Source organism: Leucopleurus acutus (genome assembly GCF_964270905.1).
Source record: "Leucopleurus acutus genome assembly, chromosome: 6".
Classification (NCBI taxonomy): Eukaryota; Metazoa; Chordata; class Mammalia; order Artiodactyla; family Delphinidae; genus Leucopleurus; species Leucopleurus acutus.
In genome coordinates, this window is record NC_139149.1 from 90,838,388 (window position 1) to 90,861,588 (window position 23,201).

Sequence of the window (23,201 nt, forward strand, 5' to 3'; positions counted from 1 at the left end):
GCAGAAATAGAGACACAGACATAGAGAACAAACGTATGGACACCAAGCGGGGAAAGGAGGTATGGGATGAATTGGGAGATTGGGATTGACATATACATACTAATATGTATATAATAGATAGTTAATGAGAACCTGCTGTGTAGCGCAGGGAACTCTATTTAGTGCTCTTTGGTGACCTAAATGGGAAGGAAATCCAAAAAAAGAGGGGATCTCTGTATACATATGGCTGATTCACTTTGCTGTACAATAGAAACTAACACAACACAACTAACTAACATTGTAAAGCAACTATACCCCAATAAAAATTTTAAAAAAAGAAAAACTACTTTATTAAGTACATTACCCAAGAGTTGGAAGAGATGCCTAAAGTACACAAATAATAAAGCATGAAAACCCCTCACGAATGTGGTTTCTGCTGTTTGGTTGTCAAGAAGGGGCCTTATGAGAGGGATTCATGTCAGGATCTGATCCTACTGCAAAATGGGCACTTATTCTTTTGACACTCCTGGGCTTACAAGCATCGATTAGCCTATAGAAATGGTTGGTCCCTAAAACGAGCCTCTCAGGCAGTATGGGTAGGGCACAGTGGTTTGAAAGCACTCACCTAAGTACCATTCATTTACTGCCAATTCACTAATCAGTAATAATTACTGAATATTACTGCCTGCAAAGCACTTTATACACATGTAGGAAATAATAAGGAAATAAAAGATCTGCTTCCATCAAGAAGCCAACAGTCTTCAACGGTTATGGAAAAAAACATACAAGGAATGAAATTATACGTTCAAAATAACATACCAGTGAGTAATCTTGAGAGCCAGATTTTCAGTACATAGGTGCATAGATGGGCCTCAAGGGGCTATGAACCCCTGTCTCAGAGATCTATTTTTTCATGATTAAGTTTAAGGTGTAGATTATCAGTGTATGTGTGTATGTGTGTGGATGTACGTGTATGTTATTTCTGGAGTTATTACTGTTTTTTGATTTTCTGTTGTCTGTTTTACTTTCTAAAGCTTGCTATCCCCAAACTGACATCTTAAAAATTAACATCATCTTACTCAAAAGGATCTTAAGTAACAAAGATATAGTTCTAGAAAAGCAATACCTTCAAATCTCATTATAACAAAGACCTTTAAAAGAAAACTCAATATCATAAATATTTCCTAATAGCATGATTTTTGTTACTAGAATAACACGTATTAAAGCCCTGATGTGACTAAAGATTTCAGGCAGTTCTTAAAGCATTTGCTATGATAAGGTTACATTTCTAATCAGTCAATAGTTTGCCTCAGAAAATCTGAATAAACCCTGAGCCCTGTGTGACCCAGTCTATTCAGAGATTCACATTTTAAAAATGCATAGTATAGCAACCGAACTACATAAAAAGGAATTTCAGTTTTCACTTGTGTTTCTTGAAGCAAACCCAATTCATAACCCAGTGGTTCTGTTTTCAAAATTCCCCTTTCCCTTTCCTACCTTACAACCCTCCAGCTGACCCAGAGTCTCTCATTCAACAAAACCCTAAAACATCCCAGCCAGCCAGTCTGTACCACTTTTCTGATTCTTTCCCTGCTCAGCTTTGGTCTCTCTGACCTTTAAAATTTCCTTTTCACTTTGCACATTGCAATTGAGAACGCAGAGCTGGAACGGCAAAGAACCCTCCTTTCTTTCGCCTTACTTTCCAGCCCTGTCCATCTCTGACCATTCTCTGAATTCTGAAGCATAAATGTCAAAGGAATTAGATGGGCAGGGCAGAAGCAGCAGAGATGCAAAGCAGACAAAGATAAAATTTTCATTAGTGAGAAAGGGACCGAGAATAGGAACATTTGACACAGATATTAATACAGATCCTCTCCTCAACACACTTATTTGAATCAACAGAGTAATAGCTGATTAACTGTGGATAGTATTTCTCAAATGCTATAAAGATAATAATGGTCAGTATTTATTTAGGATTTACTCTGTTCTCATCTCTCTCTCTTTTTTTTTTTTTTTTTTTTTTTGCTGTATGCAGGCCTCTCACTGTTGTGGCCTCTCCCGTTGCAGAGCACAGGCTCCCGACGCACAGGCTCTGCGGCCATGGCTCACGGGCCCAGCCGCTCCGCGGCATGTGGGATCTTCCCGGACCGGGACACGAACCCGTGTCCCCTGCATTGGCAGGCAGACTCTCAACCACTGCGCCACCAGGAAGCCCTCTTTTTTTTTTGTTCTAATCTCTTAACATGCATAATATCAGTTAATCATTTCAACGACCTTAAGAGATAAGTACCATTATTCTTCCCATTTTGCAGAGGAGGAGAGGTTAAGCAACTTGCCCAAAGTCATACAGTTGGTATATTATACATCGGGCTTTAGTTTCAAACCCAGAGTATCTAACTCCCAAAGGCTAGACTTTTAGCCACAATATAAGTAAAGTACTCCCCAAACACCTGGTATCAGTTTGGTTCAGTTTGCATTTTTAGACCTACTTTGTTCTTTGGCTGTGTGTCCAAAGATAAATTATTTTATGGTTTCCATTCTGTGACATTTGCTTCCTTTGTAGAGCTGCTGGTGGCATTTTGATTCGTTGCTCCCCTTCTTAACTTGACACCTAGAGACACATGTAGTCATCATGTCTGTATAAAAAGCATTTTTTAAAATGAGTCCACCTCAGTTTTACATCCTTCCCTTCTAGGGTGCTTTGCTTCCATCACCAAAATTTCTGAGAAATGACTTTCCTGATTTCAATGATGGAGGGAAATCAAGTCATAAATGCTCCTGATTCTTTTAAATTCCACCAGACAGAAAGATGTTACCATAACAACTTTGACCTTACTTTGTAAGTACATCTCCTAGTTTTACTTAAATTTTTCTAAGCAATGGAAGTAAACAGGCTTACTCTGTTTGCGGGCATATTCTGCTGCTTTGGGCGCTGTTAACATGGCAAAAGGGTGCAAGGAGAGGTGGAAGGGTGGAGCTCTGGGAACCTGAAAAAAAAACAGTTCTACTTTTAAAAGCTGCACCCACTTCGTGCTGTCCACAGCTGCTGGTTATAGCACTTGTTTCAGGGCTCGGCCTGTTTCCCCAACCCGTCGTCCTGACACGTTACTAGCAGTTGAGGATCATGTTTCATGGGTCATGCACTTTCCCACGCTGCCTTTTGTTGCCGTTCTTTGCCTAGAATGTTCTTTCACACAATGATGCTCTTCACATGGTTCCCTTTACCTGGAATAGCTTTTTCCTCCTCTTCTGCCTAGAGGCTCCTACTTTTCCTTTAAGATGTGGCTCATACATCACCTTTTCTGAGAAACTGACCCTGATGTCTCCCCACCTCCTCTCTCGGGCGCTGGCACCCCACCCCCCAATCCCATCCTAAGGCCAAATTATTGACTCACTCCTCTGTGAACTCAAAACACGCCGTCACATAGAACACCCCCAGTGTGCAATAGTTATAACCCGCTGTCTGCTGCATTGCACCGGAAACTTCCTCAAGGTTAGGACTGTCTGTCCTTCAACCTTTCATTCATTCAACAAGTTTCCAGTGAGCACTACTGTGGGTCAGGCCCTGTTTTAGGAGCTGTGGTTGGTAAGACAGACAAGGTTCCTGCCTTTCCAGGGCTGAGTGAGGAGAAAAAACCAATAAACTATTAGGCAATCAGGGTACCCACACATTGCGATAAGTTTAATCAACTAAAGCAGAGAACGTGCTAGCAAGTTACTGGGCCACCGCCACCTCACACAGAAAGGACAGAAAATTTGGATTAAACAATAAATGAAGTCGTGCTGTCTTTATAGACAGGACAGCTTACAGCCACCTCAGCAGGGCACGTCTAGATTTGACCTCAGCCTTTTATTCAAATGGCAAACATATTTATTGAGAGTTTGTGTCATATCCAGCATTGTAAAGAATTAAACATAAGCATGAATGATGGCTTCTGACCTCAAGAAGCACGTAATCTATTCAGAAAGATGACCCTAAAACACAGAAAGTAATTACAAGGAGGCTTTGTATCTGTGTGGAGCAAGGGTGGCTATGATAACAGCCCTGCAGCGTGATACATGCCACGTGTAAGAAAGAGAACCAGCTCGTATGGCATCCCTGATGCATTTTCTACCCTTAGAAGACTCAAGACAGGCTTTTGCAGTGGAATTCCCTGGTGGTCCAGTGGTTAGGACTTGGCACTTTCACTGCTGTGGCCTGGGTTCCAGGGAACTAAGATCCCACAAGCCGCGTGGCATGGCCAAAAAAAAAAAAAAAAAAAAAAGACAGGCTTTTCCCTGTCCACTGGAGAAGAGAGAACCCGAGGATTTTAAAGTCACTTCCAGCTCACATGTTCTATGACTCCTGATAATCTGATGATTCATGCAAGCAATTAATATGGCTTCCTGCGTGGTTTACAAGAAAAATTATTTTTCAAGTAGGATGACATTGAAATCCTAAAGCTAGAGTTAATCATGTGCTCTTTTTTTACTTCAAAGTTACTTACTGAGATCTTCAGTGTACCACACAGCTAGCAAGTGACAGAGCTGGGACTAGACACCAGTCTGTTGGCCTCTGAAGAGCTTGCTTTGGATGTAAGTCTAGATAGAGTGAAATGATGGATGGTCAGACACTAGGGTGTGGAAAGAAGAGATTCTGATGTTCTCTAGTTACCTGCCTTGGTCTTTTTCCTCTCTCCGTTACACCAGTCTTCACTCTCTCTGCCCCCCTTTCCTTTTCCCCTCTTTCTCTGTCAAAGGGAGCTGAAGAATATTTTTATTGTTTGCTTTATTTGTTGAAGGAAGATTTATGCTCCTTTTACTTCACTTATGCTCCTTTTACCCTCACTTGTGTGAAGTTCTTAGTTACATTTTTTTCCCTATGGGTCCATGTTCCTCAGCAGAAAAACGGCTCCCTGTCAGCCCAAACCAGCTCCCTTATCGGGAGTAGAACGCGAAGCTTAACAGAATTGAACAATTCTGAGTCCAGGAGGCCTTTCTGTCACTAGGTGGCAGCAAATAGCCCTGAGGAAAGCCATCAAGCCCACACACAGCAGTACCCATGTGGTACCGAAGTGGCCAATTCCAGCGGCCAGAAATGCTACATAATCTGATTAGTATTCAACAGCGCTTTAAGCTCTTGAGTGGGAAGGATTTTAGCTGTTGCTTAGGAGACATTTTATCCGAAGGAATCAAAAGTGATTCATATACACGCAGCAGTTAGAGAGGAACCTTTGTCAATAACTTTTTTTTTTTTGAACAACCACACCTCCTAGTTAAAACCATTTTTTTGAAGTTATGTTAAATCCCAAAGGACTGTTTTAAAATAGCTCTTACAATTTAATCTTTGAAATGCTCCGTTTCCATTAAGAGGTCCTGCTAATTTAAGATGTGGAGGGGGTGCCCGAGTAGAGCCGACGTGTAGCCACAAGAGAAAGGCCTGAGCTGGCATCCTTGAGTCAGTGAGGAGCTTGTGAGGTCCACAGGGGTAGATGATCCTCAGATGCTTATGTCTGCATCTCACATCATCTCATACCCTTTGTGAGAATTTGCTATCTAAAATAGGCAAGGTTTATAATGTATTAATAATACAACGGATGCTTGATGAGCTATTTCATTTTTGAATATTTAGAGAAGTGGTTCTTAACTAGCTGTGATTTTGCCTCTTAGTGGACATTTGGCAACGTTGAAAGACATTTTTAGTTGGCACATCACGGGGCAGGAGTGGGAAGCTATTGGCATCTAATGGGTAGAGGCCAGGGATGCTGCTAAACATCCCACAATGCACTGGACAGCCCCGACTCCACCCCCTACACACACAACAAAGAATTATCTGACCCAGAATGTTGAGAAGCCCTGATTTAGAGGAATATAGAGGAAATCAGATACACCCCCTTCCCCTTGGGTACCAGAAACTTAACCATAGCTATTATTTTGAGGTTACCATGTGCCAAGCACTAAGGGCTTTACTGATATAACTCCCCTCATTTCCCACAGAAACTCATCTTCTGGTCCCTGTTTTTACAAATGAAATCAAGGCTGATAGAGCTTAGATTAATCCTTGCCCAGGATTAATCTGCTGATAGCTGGTAGAGCTGGGGTTCGAACCCAGGCTACCTGGCTCTAGGATTCTCATGCTTAACCCTTACACAAATGGCCTTTCAAGTACAGGACACTCATATTCTGTAACAATAAACAAACTCAGGTCTTTGAAGGAAAGCCCCTGAAACCCAGTCCCCCTAAAACCGAGTTCCTCTGCTGAGTTATGATTAACCTCTCTATCCAAAACATTATTCTGATTCTTGTCCAACACCTGTTCCCCTCAAGATTGAGGAGTATCAAAGAAAAGGGGGGACTGAAACCGAGCAGGACCCTGTGGAGCCCTCCTGGACACCAAAGCCTTTCCATGTCCCCCATTTTTTGTTTGTAGAAAAAAAGCATCAGATGTTCCCTGAGTTCCAAAGGGCAGATTCAAACAGTTACCAATTAGGGGAGTGACTGAATGCAGAGAGAGAGCAGTAGTGCAGAGATGGGGGCTGGTCCTGGTTCCTCTTCAGGGGACGTGCATGGCAATCTGATACGTATCTCTGATTTCTTCATTGGGAACTAAGGCTCCCACCCTGGTGGAGGAGGTCACTTCAGGCTGAGCACAAGCACACGGACCCCAGACTGGTTGGAACCAGAAGGCTGATGAATGAGATTCCCAGAACACCACCCAGTTACCTCATCACCAACCAATCAGAGGAGGGTTACATACTCTGCAGCCCTCCCCCCAAATTTTGTCTATAAAAACGTCTTCCCTGAAACCCATCAGGGAGCTCGGGTCTTTTGAGCCTACGCTGCCCTGTTCTCTTTGCTCAGCCCTGCCTTTGCTCTGCTCCAGACTTAGACGTTTCGGTCATTTGGTCTCACTGTGCATCAGGCATGTGAACTTCAGTTCGAGAACACCCCCTCTCTGAGGGTACGATTTGTTTCCCTGCAGAACTGGTCATTATGTAGTCTACCTGTACATCTGGACTTTTTGTTATTGGTAACTGATTGTGAAGACAGAGACTGTGAAGAACAGAGAAGGTGCTGAATAAAGGCTCTTTAATGAATGAATGAAAGGCCGGAGGGATGGATAGAGACTGGCCAGCCCGCTCTAAACAGTGCGGCTTCCTGTTCTGGCCCCTTTAATGAACCTGGCTCATCTGAGCTACTCTGACACCCATGTTTGCAAACCTTCTTGATGGATAACCCAGCTAAGACTGGAGGGGTTCACAGTGCCATTCCCTCCAGGATGTGATTTTCTGTATTTGCTCTCCGGCCACTTGAGCTGAGACCAACCAACCAGAGGTGCCTACGGCCTGCTCTACACCTCTCCCAGGCACAGAAGATGAAGGGGGAGAAAACACAATGTCTGAAGCGGAGGAGCTTGGGCTCAGATATTTATATGTATGTGTTGGCGGGGAGGGTTTGAGGAAAGGGGAGAAGAGGGCAGCCTGGAAGGGAGAAAGCTGCAGAAAAAACGAACAGGAATGAAGCAGCATGGTTTGCTTGTCTCTGTAAGAACACAGAAGAGCTGGGATTTCTTTAAAAGCCAAGAACAGCTTGGGTCTCTGAGGAGCACTGAGTCTGGTGTGGCTTATACCTCAGCCAAGGTAGAATGTCAGCTCCAAGATATGAGATCCATGAGAAAGTCATCTTTTCTGACTCGCCCACCCTTGTATCCCTGCACCTACAACTATATTGAATGAATGAGTGAGTGAATGAATGAATGAATGAATGGATAGAGTTGAAACCAGTGAGTGATCAGAGAGGAGGTGCTGGTTTCCTCTGTAATCAAGGGAACTTGAGTCTCAGGACCAGGCCAGCTTACATACGGATTAAGGTGAGAGGGCCATTGGATTCAGTTACAACACTTCTGAGGAAATGCTCGACTCCTAAGCTGGCCCTGGTGGACTTTTTACTTTATAGGATCCCACTGTCTGCAGTATGGTCTGCAGGTAAGAGAACAAAGGATGCAGGCATTCCTGTGGCCGTAGCCCTGCCCCTGACCTCGCCTCCCTTCCAAATCCTGGTGGGGGGCATTGAAAGCAGCTGTGTGAGTAGAAGTCCTCATGTGAGGGTGTGGGTTCTCCCTGCTTCCCTCCCTGACTCCCTCCCAGTACACATCCCTGCCAACCCCATCCCATCTGCCCTTTCTTCTTCCCTTTTCTAGAAGTATCTAAAGGGATCGGTAGTTCACCTCTAAATAGAAGCCCATATGTTAAATGTTTACTAAAGTTTCATACATTCATAAACAGCAAAACCTGAACTGACTGTAAAGATCATTCAGAATACTCCGTTTCTGTTTTTGTTTTTTTAAGATTAGTATATGGAAGCCCAAAGAGGGAAAGGGACCCAGTCAGAACTCACCCTGGGTGTCTGGACTCCCAGATCGTTAGTGCTTCTATTAGACTGACTTCCAAGTAGTCTTGTGGGCAGGAGAAATGTGGCAGCAGTAAACTAGATAATTTCTCATGAGAATGAATGTTGTAGATCTTGTCCTAGTGCTAGAAGTTATAGTACATCATACAAGAGGAGCACTTGGACTTACCAGATCCACATTATGAAAGGTGTAAGTGAGAAATTCTGTTAGTCAGAGACAGAGGCAGAATCTAGACTCTAAGCCTGGTGCTCTATTGGCTGCCTCTATTTGGCCTTCCATAAAATGCATTTGGTATTGTGAATATAGTCCTCTACCTAAGGAAAGCATCTTACATTTATTACCCAAGTAAGATATGGCTACATCTGGTTTTATCCATCATGATATAAAACTGTTATTTCATGCCTGGAAATGCAACATTATGAATTCATAAAATAAAGAAATTCTCTCTAAAAATCCCTTATATTGATAGTCTCAGGTCGTCCCTACCTTGGTAGCACCAGAATTGGTAGAAGAATCAGCCCCATAAATTTTAAAGACTTCCTCAATTGGGATGCTGTTCTGTTAAACAACAACGACAATAACAAAGATGTATTATCATACCATGGCTTTTCTTTTATTACAAAACAAAGCTATTATAGCTCCCATATATCCAGTACCATGCCTGGAGACCGTGGGCACCAAATAAATGTCTTCTAAACAAATGGATAAATCAGAGTATCCTAATACCTATTACCTATGTGTTATTTTTTCCCCTTAAATAAATGTTTTCACAATACAATATAGAAGTCAATCTTTTTATTAATCTTTAAAAATAAAAATTTAATATTAGTAAATTCTACATATTTAGAAACATTGGTTGAAAAAGTAAAATAAATATTCATTAATATGAAAATGCACATTGTAGATACAAAACCTCCATGTATGCCAATAATGTTCTTTTCCTTACCATTAAGATTCCAGCATAAGACGATAAAATCATTGCTTCTCGTTCTCTGTGGTTTGGATATATGGGTCTACCCCGAAATGGCATTTTCCTAAGGGGGAATAGGAATAAATAAGAATGGAGGGTTTATTCTTGTTTCGTTTGACACCTGCTAAGGTTGTGACAATAAGTAATAAGTAATTACCAATGGCTGTGTGCTTTGCTATTCACAAAATTGATATGACTAATCCATCATCAGTAAAGTGTACACTTTGAATTTTGAATCATCCAACAGTGGTGACGAATTTGCCCTCATCTATCCACATTTCCGCAGCTATCAAATCCTGGCGGGCTGGCCACTATGGTGGAAAATTGTGGTTTCACCAACCTATATCCTTTCCCCTTCTTGTGGCAGTTTGCTTGGGGGTAACTACCTTAACCCCCTGTAAGCCTGTAACTTCCAGGGAAGCTGATGACACCCCTAGATTCCAAGGATGGAAAACACACTGTGGCCTAAATTAGCTAGCACCCCCAGATAAGTCAGAGCAAACAGAGCCATTGAGACACAATTCTGTGATTTTTAAAAAGTCCATTCTCCCCTGGCCTGAATGTTGTGATAAAGTGGGCTGAAACTAGGAATAGCGTCCATGAGAGGAAATAGCCAAGAGGTAGATCCTGATGACCTGGTTTGAGTTTTGAATTAAGCCATGCCTAATGAGGACCTAGCCGTGGACTTTCCAGATACAGAGGCAATAAATCTCTCCTCCCTCTCTCCTTTTTAAAATTTATTTATTTTTTTGCTTAAGTCCGTTTAAACCGGATTTTCTGCTTATTACAACTAAATACTGATACAACCATTCAGCACCAGGTGTGTGTTCTAAAGTCACAGAGCAGAAAAAACAGCTGGCCTCCAGAACACGCGATTCAATCCTGGCCTCGTTAGTTGCATGTTCTTCCTAACTGAGTGGGTCTGCTCGGCACACATGGGAGAAGATGCCAGTAATCCCGGCAAGGATTCAAACTGTGGTGATTCAAGCCGCTCAGCTCAGGTGCACATCTGGTTAAATGCTTAAGAAGTTGCGTTTAATAGTTCTTAGGAAAAGATTGCAGCCTTACCCACAGAACTGATCTTTTTTTAAAAAAAGTCAAGGCATGTAGACAATAAAGCACAGTTTTATTTCTAAGGCAGAACGTTCTATGCAAGAAAGATCTGCATCTGACAGAAACCAGCTCACCGAGATGCAAAATATGTAAGCATGTATGTGACTTCCTGGAATCGACAACGGTGAGGGTTTCTTCAGGTTTCTAGTTGGAGGGGGATACGTACCCCATAGTATTTTCAAATCTGAGTACCTTGTGGTGAACTTCCTCTGTCATTACTCACAGTTAAAAAAAAAAGAAAGAAAAAAAACTATTCAACTTACACTTTCTCCCACTCCAGCCAAGTTAAGTCTTCTGAGTGATCCAGCCACTGCAGAGCAACATTGATGGCCAAGTCATAGTGTGCCTGGAAGCAGGAAGCACAGACAGCAAAGGAATGGGCTGAGACATTGGCCGAAGCACGTGCTAGGCACAATGACAATGGCACTGCTAAGCCTATTCTACTCGTTTATCATGTCCACAAAGGTGAGGATCACCAGCTGTGTCCAGTAACCTGATGCTTAGGCAGAAATAACTAGTGTTCTTCAGGCATTACATTTACCTCACACTAGAGCAGTGTGTGTGTGTGTGTGTGTGTGTGTGTGTGTGTGTGCGCGCGCGCGCACGTGCATGTGCGTGCGAGCCAGAAATGATAGATTCATGGAATACTAAACTGGAAATCAGGGAATCTGGGTTCAAATCTAGGTATTGCCAACAACTCATGGTACCATATCCTTGGGTGAGCAATTGCTGTTCTCTGGGCCACAGTTTCCTTGAATTTCAAAATAGAGAAAGGGGAAGATAGAGGAAGAGGGACACAGAGAACAATTTCTAATTCTGTGGAACATCATAACTGAGTGCCCAGGGTCACAGGGGAGGTGGTGTGTCCATCTGAGGAGCTGGGGGAATCCCGGGAGGCTTCAGAGAGGAGGCATCAGTGGAGCTGGGGCTTGGGGAATGAGGAGAATGTCTACAGGTGGAGAAGCACCTCCCAGGAGGAGGGTCCAGCGGAAGCAGAGAACTGGAGGTAGACCAAGTGACTTTCTAAGAGTCTTAAATCTAGTAAAAAGCTGAGGACCAATTCCATGTTCATTCCTATCCTCCCCACTACCTTTTCCTGATAATTTCTAAGCGTCTTTGCCATTTGTCTATCAAAACATTCCTTTTCTCCTCCCCACCTCCAGCCCCAGTAAAAGGAAGGTCAGTTTTGTTTCTGTGTTTGTAGATGGGTTCCAAGGCTCTATGTAACTCTAACATTGTGTAAACAATGTAATTATAACAATGTAATTATTTCCTTCAGGGACTGAACCAAAGTGAAAAGGAAGGAAAGAAGGGAGGGAGGGAGGGAGGAAAGAAAGAGAAAGAAAGAAAGAAAGAAAGAAAGAAAGAAAGAAAGAAAGAAAGAAGAAAGAAAAGAAGGAAGGAAGGAAGGAAAGAAAGAAGGAAAGAAAGGAGGAAGGAAAGAAAGGAGGAAGGAAAGAAAGGAGGAAAGAAAGAAAGGAAAGAAAGAAAGGAGGAAGGAAGGAAGGAATGAAGGAAGGAAGGAAGGGAGGAAAGAAGGAAGGAAAGAAAGAAAGGAGGAAAGAAAGAAAGGAGGAAAGAAAGAAAGAAAGGAGGAAAGAAAGAAAGAAAGGAGGAAAGAAAGAAGGAAGGTAGGAAGGAAGGAAAGAAGGAAGGACCATGCTCACTTGTTGAAACCTAATACAAAGATTGATGCCTGGACCAGCAGCACTGACATCACCTGTTTGTTCATTAGAAATGCAAATTTCCAGCCCCACCCCTGAACTCCTTAATCAAAACGGTCTTGTAATAAGACCTCATTAAAATTTGAGAAGCACTTATCTAATTGATTTAATTTCTCCATTTAATACGTGCACAGAGAAGTAGTTTAGAACACCAAGCCTTAACTGCTCATTCAGCTCCAGAGAAATCAGCCAGGGAAGGGGAGGGGGCGGGGAGGGACAGGTAATTTCTTCTTCCTCATTAGTGCAAGAATAGTAAATGGGTAGCATAAAAAGCTGAGGGTTTACTAATCTCTTTTGGATTAGATCTTTACATAGCTTCCTTAATTTATGTGAAGTGAACTTTGATTACATAGTATGAATCTGAGTTTCAACATGTATAATATAATAAAAAAGGATTTTAGGATTATTCAATTATTTGGTTTTCTCCATAAATGGTAAAAAATTATATTTGAGAACTACATGACAGTTAATCTCGTCAACAAGCTTTTAACATCATGTCTGTCACATTTAATCTTGTACTCGTTTTGCTTTTAAATCTTTTCTCTCCTAATAGTAAATAAAGAGCAAAAGTCTCATGACTTTAATTTTCTCATTCTTCTTGCTTTCAGTTTAATGAGTTGAAGAGACCACATGGAGAATCCTAGGTTGAGAAGATGAGGAAGAGGACATTCTGGGGGGATCAAGATTAGCCTTGCTTGCGATAGATATTAGATCCCCGTTCTGTCCCCATAATACACGTATGACACAGATGTGACTCGTGGCAGCATGCCTTTCTTTACCATGTCATCTAGAAAGGTGAGTTGCCTTCTTCCTTTTGGGTCAAATTCATTTTCCCGAAGTCTGATGCCAATATAATCTCCCCTTAAAAGCAAGAGAGCAGGATTGAACCAGCGGGAAAGACATGGGAGCACGGTCTGCAGAAGAACATTCCTTCCCCATCCCTCCCTCCTCCACCAAATACAAGCGAAGTCACCGATGGCTCTGGTAGCTGAGTTAATATTCAGTTTGATTTAAACAGACATTCTGCTACCTTGCAGGTTTAAAGTGTCTAACCATCATGAACAAATCACATTTATTGTAAAATTAAACTCACATAGAACCGAATTTCTAGGAAAGCAGGGAGTATGATAAATCCCCAAAGGCAGAACAGATATTACAAAACCGAAAGGATTGAGACCCACTATTTAAAATAAAGATTCCCTTGCTGCCCTTGCTAAATTCAGGCAGGATGTCCAAAGTTGATAACTTCCAGATATATGATATTCCATACAGATGTGTTCTTTTGCCTGAAGGCTTTTTGCCCATTAGAATGCAAATACCGTTAGGAGGAGTTATGTGTAAAAACATATTAGTGATTCCACTTTAGTGTATCCTTATCAGATCCTTTCCTAACGGACTTTTAATAAGGGGAGGGTAGAATAAGCGCCCTGGGAGGTGAATAGAAAGGAGTACTACCCTGGGAAAGTCAAGAAGAGGGAATGGATATAGGAAAAAGGACTCTGGGGTCTCCAAGGTCGATCTCACAATGTTACATAAGGACAGTTCTGTTTGTCAAGGTCTTTACCAAACACTTTGGGCAAGTTCCTATGCTGGGGATAAATTTGCTTTAGGGTTCTAAAAGCCCTTCTTCTGAGTCATTAAGCTATTCTAGATTGATAAAAGTTCTTGAAATTTTGCTTTGTAATTCCAAGACACTTTATTTAAAGTAGCCTAAATAGATTCTTTGAGTAAAATTAAACTATATGTACATAAAAAATTATATTTATTTCAGTTTTGCAATTCCAGTTCTTTGGATGAGATATGTAGAGGAACTGGCATTCCTAATCATGGCTTGTTCTTTATTATGTTGACCTCCAAGCACATACATGTAAACATGTGTGAATTCATACATAGTTTATTGCAGCATTTCTTTTTTTTTTTTTTTTTTGCGGTACGCGGGCCTCTCACTGTTGTGGCCTCTCCCGTTGTGGAGCACAGGCTCCAGACGCGCAGGATCAGCGGCCATGGCTCACGGGCCCAGCCGTTCCGCGGCATGTGGGATCCTCCCAGACCAGGGCACGAATCCGTGTCCCTGCATCGGCAGGCAGACTCTCAACCACTGCATCACCAGGGAAGCCCCTACTGCAGCATTTCTTAAAGAACTTGTTAGAAGATAATTATCTTAGTAGGCAGAGAAAGGACATTTAATGGAGACTATGATAAGATCTCTAATAAAAGGGTATTATTGTTGTGCCTATAATCATGAAATAGAACATAATAACCTTTTTCTCCTCTTTTTATATGGTCTGTGATTTTCACCAACCTCTTAACAAAGTACCAAGTCAAAGAAAAGCTACCACAGGAGGAAAAAAATTTCCATGGGAAAACTTAATGTTTTCTTTATGTGTTTAAAACAAAGTTCAGAGGGCAGAAAATGGAGATAAATTATTTAATCAATAAGCCTGACAACAGAAGAAGCAGAGTCTGCAATTTAAATGCTGAGCCCTTGGGTACATTTTTCCAGAAATCTCTCCTATATCTTTTACCAGTCGGACCCTTTCAAAGGCATACCCTGCCCAGCACAGGCTGGGACTGTGGGCTCAGATCTTAGACTCTAGAATGGGGATGCCTCGGATGTGCACGCTGCTGGCGGAAGCATCCTCCCAAGAGGTTCAGCATCCTGCTTTGCACCACATGTGAGGCCTCTTGGGCAGGAGACAGAGGCCAGATCATCCGGCTTTCTCCTATAGCCCAGGAACAGATTCTTCCTTAGGTTTTTACCCCACTGCCAATATCCAGACCATCTATGACATAAACCCCGCCAAATGCTCAGTGCAGTAAATGTAAGTTATTCTCAGACTTACAGGAGTTTTCTCATTTCCTTCTTTAGTAGCCTTCTTTCCATGATTAAAGGCTTATCCAGCTGAGCAGGTATCTGCAGCTACACTGCACCTGTTTTCCTTTGGAAAGACCCAGCCTCTCTGAACCTAGAAGCTACAGCAGCAAATCAGAGAGAATTTGAGTTAGGGATGCTATCACTCCTAATACCAGTCATGGAGTTCTAGGCTCTGGAAGGGATCCGAGAGTGTGCAGGCCTCTTATCCAGCAGGTTCCAGGTCAGAAAGCTGTCTGGAGGCCAGCGCACTGTACCTTGAGTTGATCTGACACCTCTTATTCCTTCCACACTTTTCCAATATTCATCATTTACTTATTCTTGCCATAACCTTGCAAGTATCGATACAACAGACACAGCTCATGTAATCGTGCATGAGACTAGCTAGACAGAAAAATCCAAGCAAAGATGCCTTGTGATCTGATTATGTTTGAGTTCTGTGTGCATTCAACATAGTGACTCTCCGTGAACCTGCCTGGTTCCTGGCTCATTATGGAGGTTTCTATAGAACCCAGGTACAACTTCCTATGGCCAGCAGGTCCCAATAAAAACGTGTGGTGATGGCAAAGGTGAGGCCATACCTTCAAGTCTCAACCCCACATTGAACCAGAAATTGAAGTTCAGGTGATGGGGTCAAAGGGGGCCTGGAGTCACAAAAAGGACTTAATTTTAGAAATCATCACTATTGAATGGAGTGCCCAGGGAGAGGTATAAACGGGATATCAGCGTTACCTGCAATGTTTTGTTTCTTAAAAAAGATTTAAAGCAAGTTGTAATGGTTAATTAATTTTATGTGTCAACTTGGCTGGGCTACTGTGCCCAGATATTTGGTCCAACATTATTCTGATTCTTTTTGTGAAGGTGTTTTCTGGATGAGATCAGCATTTAAATCAGTAAACTCTGAGTAAAGCAGATTACTCTCCATTATGTGGGTGGACCTCATCCAATCAGTTGAAGGCCTTAAAAGAACAAAGGCTGACCTTTCCTGAGCAAGAAGGAATTCTGCCAGCAGACCGCCTTCAGACTTGAATTGCAACTCTTTTCTTTTTTCTTTTTTCTTTTTTTTTTTTTTGCGGTATGCGGGCCTCTCACTGCTGTGGCCTCTCCCGTTGCGGAGCATAGGCTCCGGACGCGCAGGCTCAAAGGCCATGGCTCACGGGCCCAGCCGCTCCGCGGCACGTGGGATCTTCCCGGACCGGGACACGAACCCGTGTCCCCTGCATCGGCAGGCGGACCCTCAACCACTGTGCCACCAGGGAAGCCCTGAATTGCAACTCTTCCTTGAGTCTCAATCCTGCCAGCCTACCCCATCAGAGTTCGGACTGGTCAAGCCACTACAATCACATAAGCCTATTCAGTAAATTAATTTTCTCTTTATGTATATATACACATCCTGTTGTTTCTGTTTCTCTGGAGAACACTGACTAATACACATATAAGAAAATTATTAACATTTGTTGTCTCTGGGATGATAGGTCCATAGATGTTCATTATATTACCTTCTATACTTTTGAAATTATGCACATGTTTTTAAATCACTACTCTGAAATGGTTGGGAAAAAGAAAAACTTTAGAAACTTTTTTTTTTTTTTTTTTTTTGCGGTACGCAGACCTCTCACTGTTGTGGCCTCTCCCGTTGCGGAGCACAGGCTCCGGACACGCAGGCTCAGCGGCCATGGCTCACGGGCCCAGCCGCTCCGCGGCACGTGGGATCTTCCCGGACCGGGACTCGAACCCGTGTCCCCTGCATCGGCAGGCGGACTCTCAACCACTGCGCCACCAGGGAAGCCCAAGATTCCTTTTTAAAAAGCAAAAGATCTGGCGTTTGCTCTAACCTATTCTTGTTTTGTAATTCTGAGCCAGTCCTTTGAATTTCAGAAACACCAATTATAAAATGTGAGTCACTTGGTTGTTGGGACAGCTTCCTCTTGGACCCATTCTTCCTCCCCCTTACCACTCAATGTGGCAAAATATGCAAAGATTTTTTTTTTTCCGGCCATACCACACGGCTTGCGGGATCTTAGTTCCCTGACCAGCGAATGAACCCGCACCCTCAGCAGTGAAAGCACAGAGTCCTAACCACGGGACCGCCCGGGAATTCTCATAAAGATTTTTAAAATATGAGCATCTTCCATTCCCACTAGGCTGGAGGTTAGGAGACCCTGTTGAGGCTACCTTGGAGAGTTCATTTTCCTCTCTGTGTTTTCGTGTTTCCTCCTCTGTAAAAAAAAGCACTGAATGATTGAAGAGGTTTCTGCCAGCTGTCCAGTTCAGTGACTTCCATGCATTGAGTCTCTGTGCCTGGTTGAAAGAGGACCATTTGCACAGACTCTGTTCAGCTTAGATTTGAATTCAGCCAGTTGCCCCTCTTTTCTGTCTATAGAATTTTAATGAAAACAAGACTCTGGCTGGAAATACACATAAAAGAGCTGCTGGAAAGATGTCAGCTGCCTCATGCATTAGCTGTTTCATAGAAACCAACCCCTCCCAGAAGTCACAGCCCCCATTTTCTATAGGAATATCATGCCCTGAAGAAAATCTGTACACTCCCTGCAGGTCCCCGCTCTGCACCCCGGCATCTATGGTACAGGTCCTTCAGACTGTGTTCTATTAACAGATTCCCCTTTCAGAATCTCTCACCAACCGAGTGATCCCAATGCTTCTGTTCTCTCCGTGCTTCTGGAGGCGTGCTTGAGCATCCACTGGGCTGGGGCTCACAGGCATCCGGAAAATAGATGCTTTTTTTTTGGTTGCTAGGAAACGGCGACTGAATGAAAATAGTTTGTTTTTTAAATACACCCACACTCCCTGAAGGGGGAGAAAAAGTCATACATTTGGGACAGGAGTATGATCCCGACCTGAAGTTCACAGATCTTTTTTATCTGAGCAGGCTTCAGTTTCCCATCTAAATGATTCATGGAAAGCTGAGAGCGTGTGAGCCGTCCACCTCCCCCAGGGGTTTTTGTAGCGCTCGGCTGCAGACTCAGGAGTCAACTGGCCAAGCGAGGATTTCTGGGGGAGCCAGTGAACCTCGGGCTCCTCACAGGTAGGCTGATTCTACTTGGTGACCGTAGACATGGGGCAGGGGAAATCCTGAACAACTGTCACCATTTCTCTCCTGCTAAGTGATCTCCCTGCTCACACACTTAACACTTCCTCCCTTGCTTAAAGCTTGCTGATGATTTCCCATTGCTCTTAGAGTAAGATCTAAACTCCTAACCATGGCCTGTGAGTGAGTGTCCTCTATGCCCTTGGACAGGGGCAGACTGTCACTCTGCCCCATCTAGTCCTGGGTGTCTGTTATCATTACCACTTAACTCTCTTTTCCACCCCTCTCCACCGTCCAAGTCTCTCATCTACCTGATATCTCAGGTGTTCTATGAGTGACAGTAACACTCTAGATTTGGATTTTTATAGGCTAGTTGTTCACTCCATATTGAACTTACATTGTACTCAGAACGTTCCAGGTTTAAGAGCCTGAAGTTTATACAATTTGGGGACGCTCTTTAAGACAAGGAATGCAAAAATGTGAATACAAGATTGAATGTTTATTTAGGACTATTAATCACCACAAGTTACACATTTGAAAGAGGTAACAAATACCACAAACATTAAAACTAAAGAAAAAAACTCAGTATTAATATTATATTTATTAGCTCACCAACATACCCTAAAATCTTTTTTTCTTGCATACTCTTTGATTACCTCTTGATGTGACAAAGATTTTGTAATAATTATTTTCTGTAGAGAGATTGGAAAGAAAATTGTCTTTCCTCTAGTGTAGTTGTTTACAACTTATTTGAAATTATAAAGTATTAGAATAAACTAAAAGTTATTTTTCAGCTTATTGATTCCATGTTGGTAATGTCTCCTTCATTACGTTTTCCACAATTTCCTTCTCAGGAGATGCTCCTTCCTCAGGGCAACTCCTGGAAGACTTTAGCCTTGACCTTGCTAGGCTTCTTCACCCCTCCCCTCCCCCTCCCCTCAACCCCACACCCACACCCACCTCCATCCCCCCCACCAGCTGAGGTTGCTGAAGCTTGTCCAACTCAGCCAAGTACTCGTCAACTTCAGTGTTCCCCTCCCCAGCTCTGATCCTTGGAGACAAAGAGAAGGTTCGGGTGCTCAGTGGTCCCTCAGGGGCTGCTTGTTGCCAAGACTCATTGGTGGGACTTTCCTGGTGGCTGCTTGTTGCCAAGACTCATTGGTGGGACTTCCCTGGTGGCGCAGTGGTTAAGAATCTGCCTGCCAATGCACGGGACGCACGTTCGATCCCTGGCTCAGGATGATTCCACATGCCGCGAAGCAACTAAGCCTGTGAGCCACAACTAGTGAGCCCTCGTGCCACAACTACTGAAGCTCACGTGCCTAGAGCCCGTGCTCTGCAACAAGAGAAGCCACCGCAATGAGAAGCCCAGGCACTGCAGTGAAGAGTAGCCCCTGCTCGCTGCAACTAGAGAAAGCCCATGCACAGCAACAAAGACCCAACACAGCCAAAAATAAAGAGATAAAATAAATAATAATTTTAAAAAGCCCAGACATTCTTTACTTCTAAAAAAAAAAAGACTCATTGGTGAAGGCAATGCTAGCAGTGTGCCTGTCCTGCCACAATGCCAGGACCACCTGCCGGGCACGGAGGGTGACCTCTGGCTGGGGCCAGGCTGCTGCCTCCTCCTCGCAACCCCCATGGAGGACACATTCAGCCTTGGAAGAACCCAGGAAAATGTGAGACCCTCCACCTTGGCTGCTTTAGCTTTGGGAGAAAACCCACCTCTCCAACTTCTTCATCTCAGGACATTAAAATCAAAACAAAAGCACTCTTACACCTCAGTGAGGAAATTCTCTGTTCTCATGGCATGTGCTTGAGGCAGGTGTAAAAATAGTATCTGTGTTTTATACATAAGGAAACCACGGATGAAAAGCGGGGTGGTTTGCTGGGGGAAGTCATTTTATCAGCTCTGACTTCCCAAGCACTGCATCTTCACTAGACATTTTAATGTCTTCTTTAAACTTTCTAAAATTCCTAAAATAGTCATGATAGCTGCATGTAATATATTGACTTGATACCGTGAAAATGGAATTACACTTTCACAGAATGTTGGTATGAATTTTTTGTCTTCATCAAAATGTATATTTAAATTACTGAAGAATAATACTACTACATAGTATGATAATGGAATAGTAACTGTCATTTGGGGTAAATTACTTAACTTCTGCACTTTATTTCTCTGTTCTTTAAAGCACAGGGAGAATCTACCTCACAGGTTGTTCCAAACATTAGAAAAACTTTCTATATATAAAAAATATTTTGACCTGAGACACTTACAGGTCTTTCACAGATGGTAGTCATTAATATCGTAGTGTTTGCATCTTAATTGTATTTATTCATCCTTTGCTCTTTAAAAGTACTCTCTTAGTGGTTTATGTTGAATCTCCTTATTTCAGTGGTAAGCTCCTACAGTGTAAACATCGTGTTTTCAATCAATATCTTTGTGCTTCTCAAATAAGATGCATAATAACGCTTTGTGCTTATCATGCATTCACTAAACATTATCTGGAATGGGAAATATTTTTATGTTCTGAAGGTAATGAGAACTCCGAACACATTTAACAGATAAAATCTCTGCTCTCATTTTTGGGAATGTTCTTGCCCTTATTGGTTGAACAATTAGGGGGGTCAGCAGGGGTTGACCAGATGGTAGTGTTTTTAGCATTTGCATTTGGTAGGGGAAAAAAACCCTGCGTGCACATATAGATAGTGTATGGTAAGCCAGCATATGTGAGCATAGCTTACAGGTTTTACATGAAAAAAAAAAAAGAAAAGGGACTTTCCTGGTGGTCCAGTGGCTAAGGCACCGCGCTCCCAAAGCAGGGGGCCTGGGTTAGGGAACAAGATCCTACACGCTGCAACTAAAGGTCCGCATGCCTCCACTAAGAAGAGTTCACATGCTGCAACTACAGATCCCACATGCTGCAACGAAGCTCCAACGTGCCGTAACTAAGACCCGGTGCAGCCAATAAATAAAATAAATAAATAAATAAATAAGATGAGCTTTAGTAATCCTCTCTGTGAACACAAGAGACCAGACATTGAAGGGTAACAAAGCTATGACTATGCTCACTCTAGGATTTTGACAAGTCTGAGCATATCTGGGCAAGTCTGGAGGACCAGGGATTGCAGAGTTAGACCAAGATTCTATTTGCATCAGTGGTTCTCAACATTGGCTGTACTTTAGAATCACCTGAGGTGCCTCTAAAACTCCCCAGAACAATTAACTCAGAATCTTTGAGAGTAGAACTCAGCCATCCATATTCTTTACATTTCTCCAGGGGTTCCTATAATATGCAGATGAGGTTGGGAAACACTGACATGTGAAAGACCTAGGAACATCCTAGGTAATGCTCCATTATTGCAGTTACACTAACCTTTAATCTGAGGGAAACTTTTTTTTTTTTTTTTTTTGCGGTATGCGGGCCTCTCACTGTTGTGGCCTCTCCCATTGCGGAGCACAGGCTCTGGACGCGCAGGTTCAAAGGCCATGGCTCACGGGCCCAGCCGCTCCGCGGCATGTGGGTTCTTCCCAGACTGGGGCACGAACCCGTGTCCCCTGCATCGGCAGACGGACTCTCAACCACTGCACCACCAGGGAAGCCCCGGTTAGTGTTTTAAACAGCCTTCTTCCTCTACGACTTTGTTATAATTCCCTGTGTTTGAGGGCAATCTGAGGAGCCCGTGATTATCCATGTGTACTCACAAACGACCCCTCTCCTCTTTTTGGATGGTTCTGCAGAATCCTTGAGCAAAGCCTGAGTATTTTTACTTGATCCAGCGTGTGAATTCTTTCTCTGAGTCTCCTCCACCTCTGGAGCAATTAAATGCCAGAATCCTGGGCGAATATGCTCAGAAAATTCTAGATACATGTGAATTTGCCGCAGGTACACAATTTAGATTTTCTCTGTGATTCGTTTCAAAAAGTAGAGCTTTTAGGTAAGTAAATAAGATTTGGGGAGAATATTCAAAGTAGTTAATTTAATTTTTTTACGTTTCTTTTTAAGAGTGAGTAGTTAAAATGATACAACTAATTCTCAAATACACCTTGTTAAAAACTCAAATAGTACAGAGGTATACTGAATCAATGTGTGGGGACGTCCCTCCATTTCCCCCAGTAATCTTTTTTCTCTAGTTGTAAGTGCTATCACATCACTCAAGACACTACACTAAGCATTTACATACACAGGTAAATACAGAAACACTTGTTTATTTTAATATAATTGGATTATACTGATATTTTTTGCAGTTCTCCCACCTTCTTAAAATATGTCTTAGAAAGCTCTCTTTATTAGGATATATAAACATATCTCATTCTTTTTAACTGTGGTGTATATTTCACAGTAAAACTACACTGTCATACATTCACTTGTTCCTCTATTGAGAGACATTTAGGATATTTCTAATTGTTTGCTACAATAAGCAATTTCACAGTGACAGTTTTCTAAAAATACATATTTAACTTTGTGAATAAGCATGTCCTTAAGAGAGATCTTTCAGAGTGGAATCGTTGAATTAAGGGACAGGTGCATTTAAATATTGACAGAAGCTGATAGAATGGCTGTGTCCATTTACTTTCCCCCTAACATTGTGTGGAGTCATCAGTCTCACTGTCAGCTGAGTCTCCCTGTATGATGGGGCATCACCAGGATTTTGTGTGAGCAGACAAAGAGAGATTTTGGCAAATTTTCCAGAGTACATTGGACCCCTCAGCTATTGAAAGCAGTCCTTCAATTCCTGGGTTGTAGAGTCTGCTCCAGTAGGTGATGGAGGACAGGATTTGTACGCTTGTGGTTTCTGAAGTAAGCATTTCTTTTCATGTCTGTGAGGTTTCTTTCATAATGCTATGCTTTATTAATAAAACTTTCCAAGCACATTTCCTCCCCTCAGCAGCAGTTTGTGTTCTAAGTGTGGTTACAGCTGTCAGTAGGTCAGTTGTAATTATCTGATTTGGATTGCAACCCTGTCTCTCCTCCTAAACGACTCAGCGGGGAAAAGCCAAAACCATTTTTTAACCCTAAAAATCATTCCCTTTGGCTTTTCCAGAGCTTACGTAGGAAGAGAGACCTACTAAACTCTTAGCTTCTCTCCAGTGAATAGCT

The 23,201-nt window shown here is 42.6% G+C and overlaps 1 protein-coding gene across 1 annotated transcript; it reads right to left on the minus strand.

Moving 5' to 3' along the window:
* Positions 1–2,504: 2,504 nt before the first annotated feature.
* LOC309963190 (uncharacterized protein C2orf80) lies at positions 2,505–15,059 on the minus strand (the record flags this gene model as incomplete). Its single annotated transcript, XM_082841419.1, has 7 exons — positions 2,505–2,590; positions 2,879–2,966; positions 8,855–8,926; positions 9,315–9,402; positions 10,715–10,797; positions 12,955–13,036; positions 15,019–15,059. 7 exons carry the CDS (start codon positions 15,057–15,059, stop codon positions 2,505–2,507), a joined length of 540 nt encoding a protein of 179 aa, XP_082697545.1.
* Between the last annotated feature and the right edge of the window lie 8,142 nt (positions 15,060–23,201).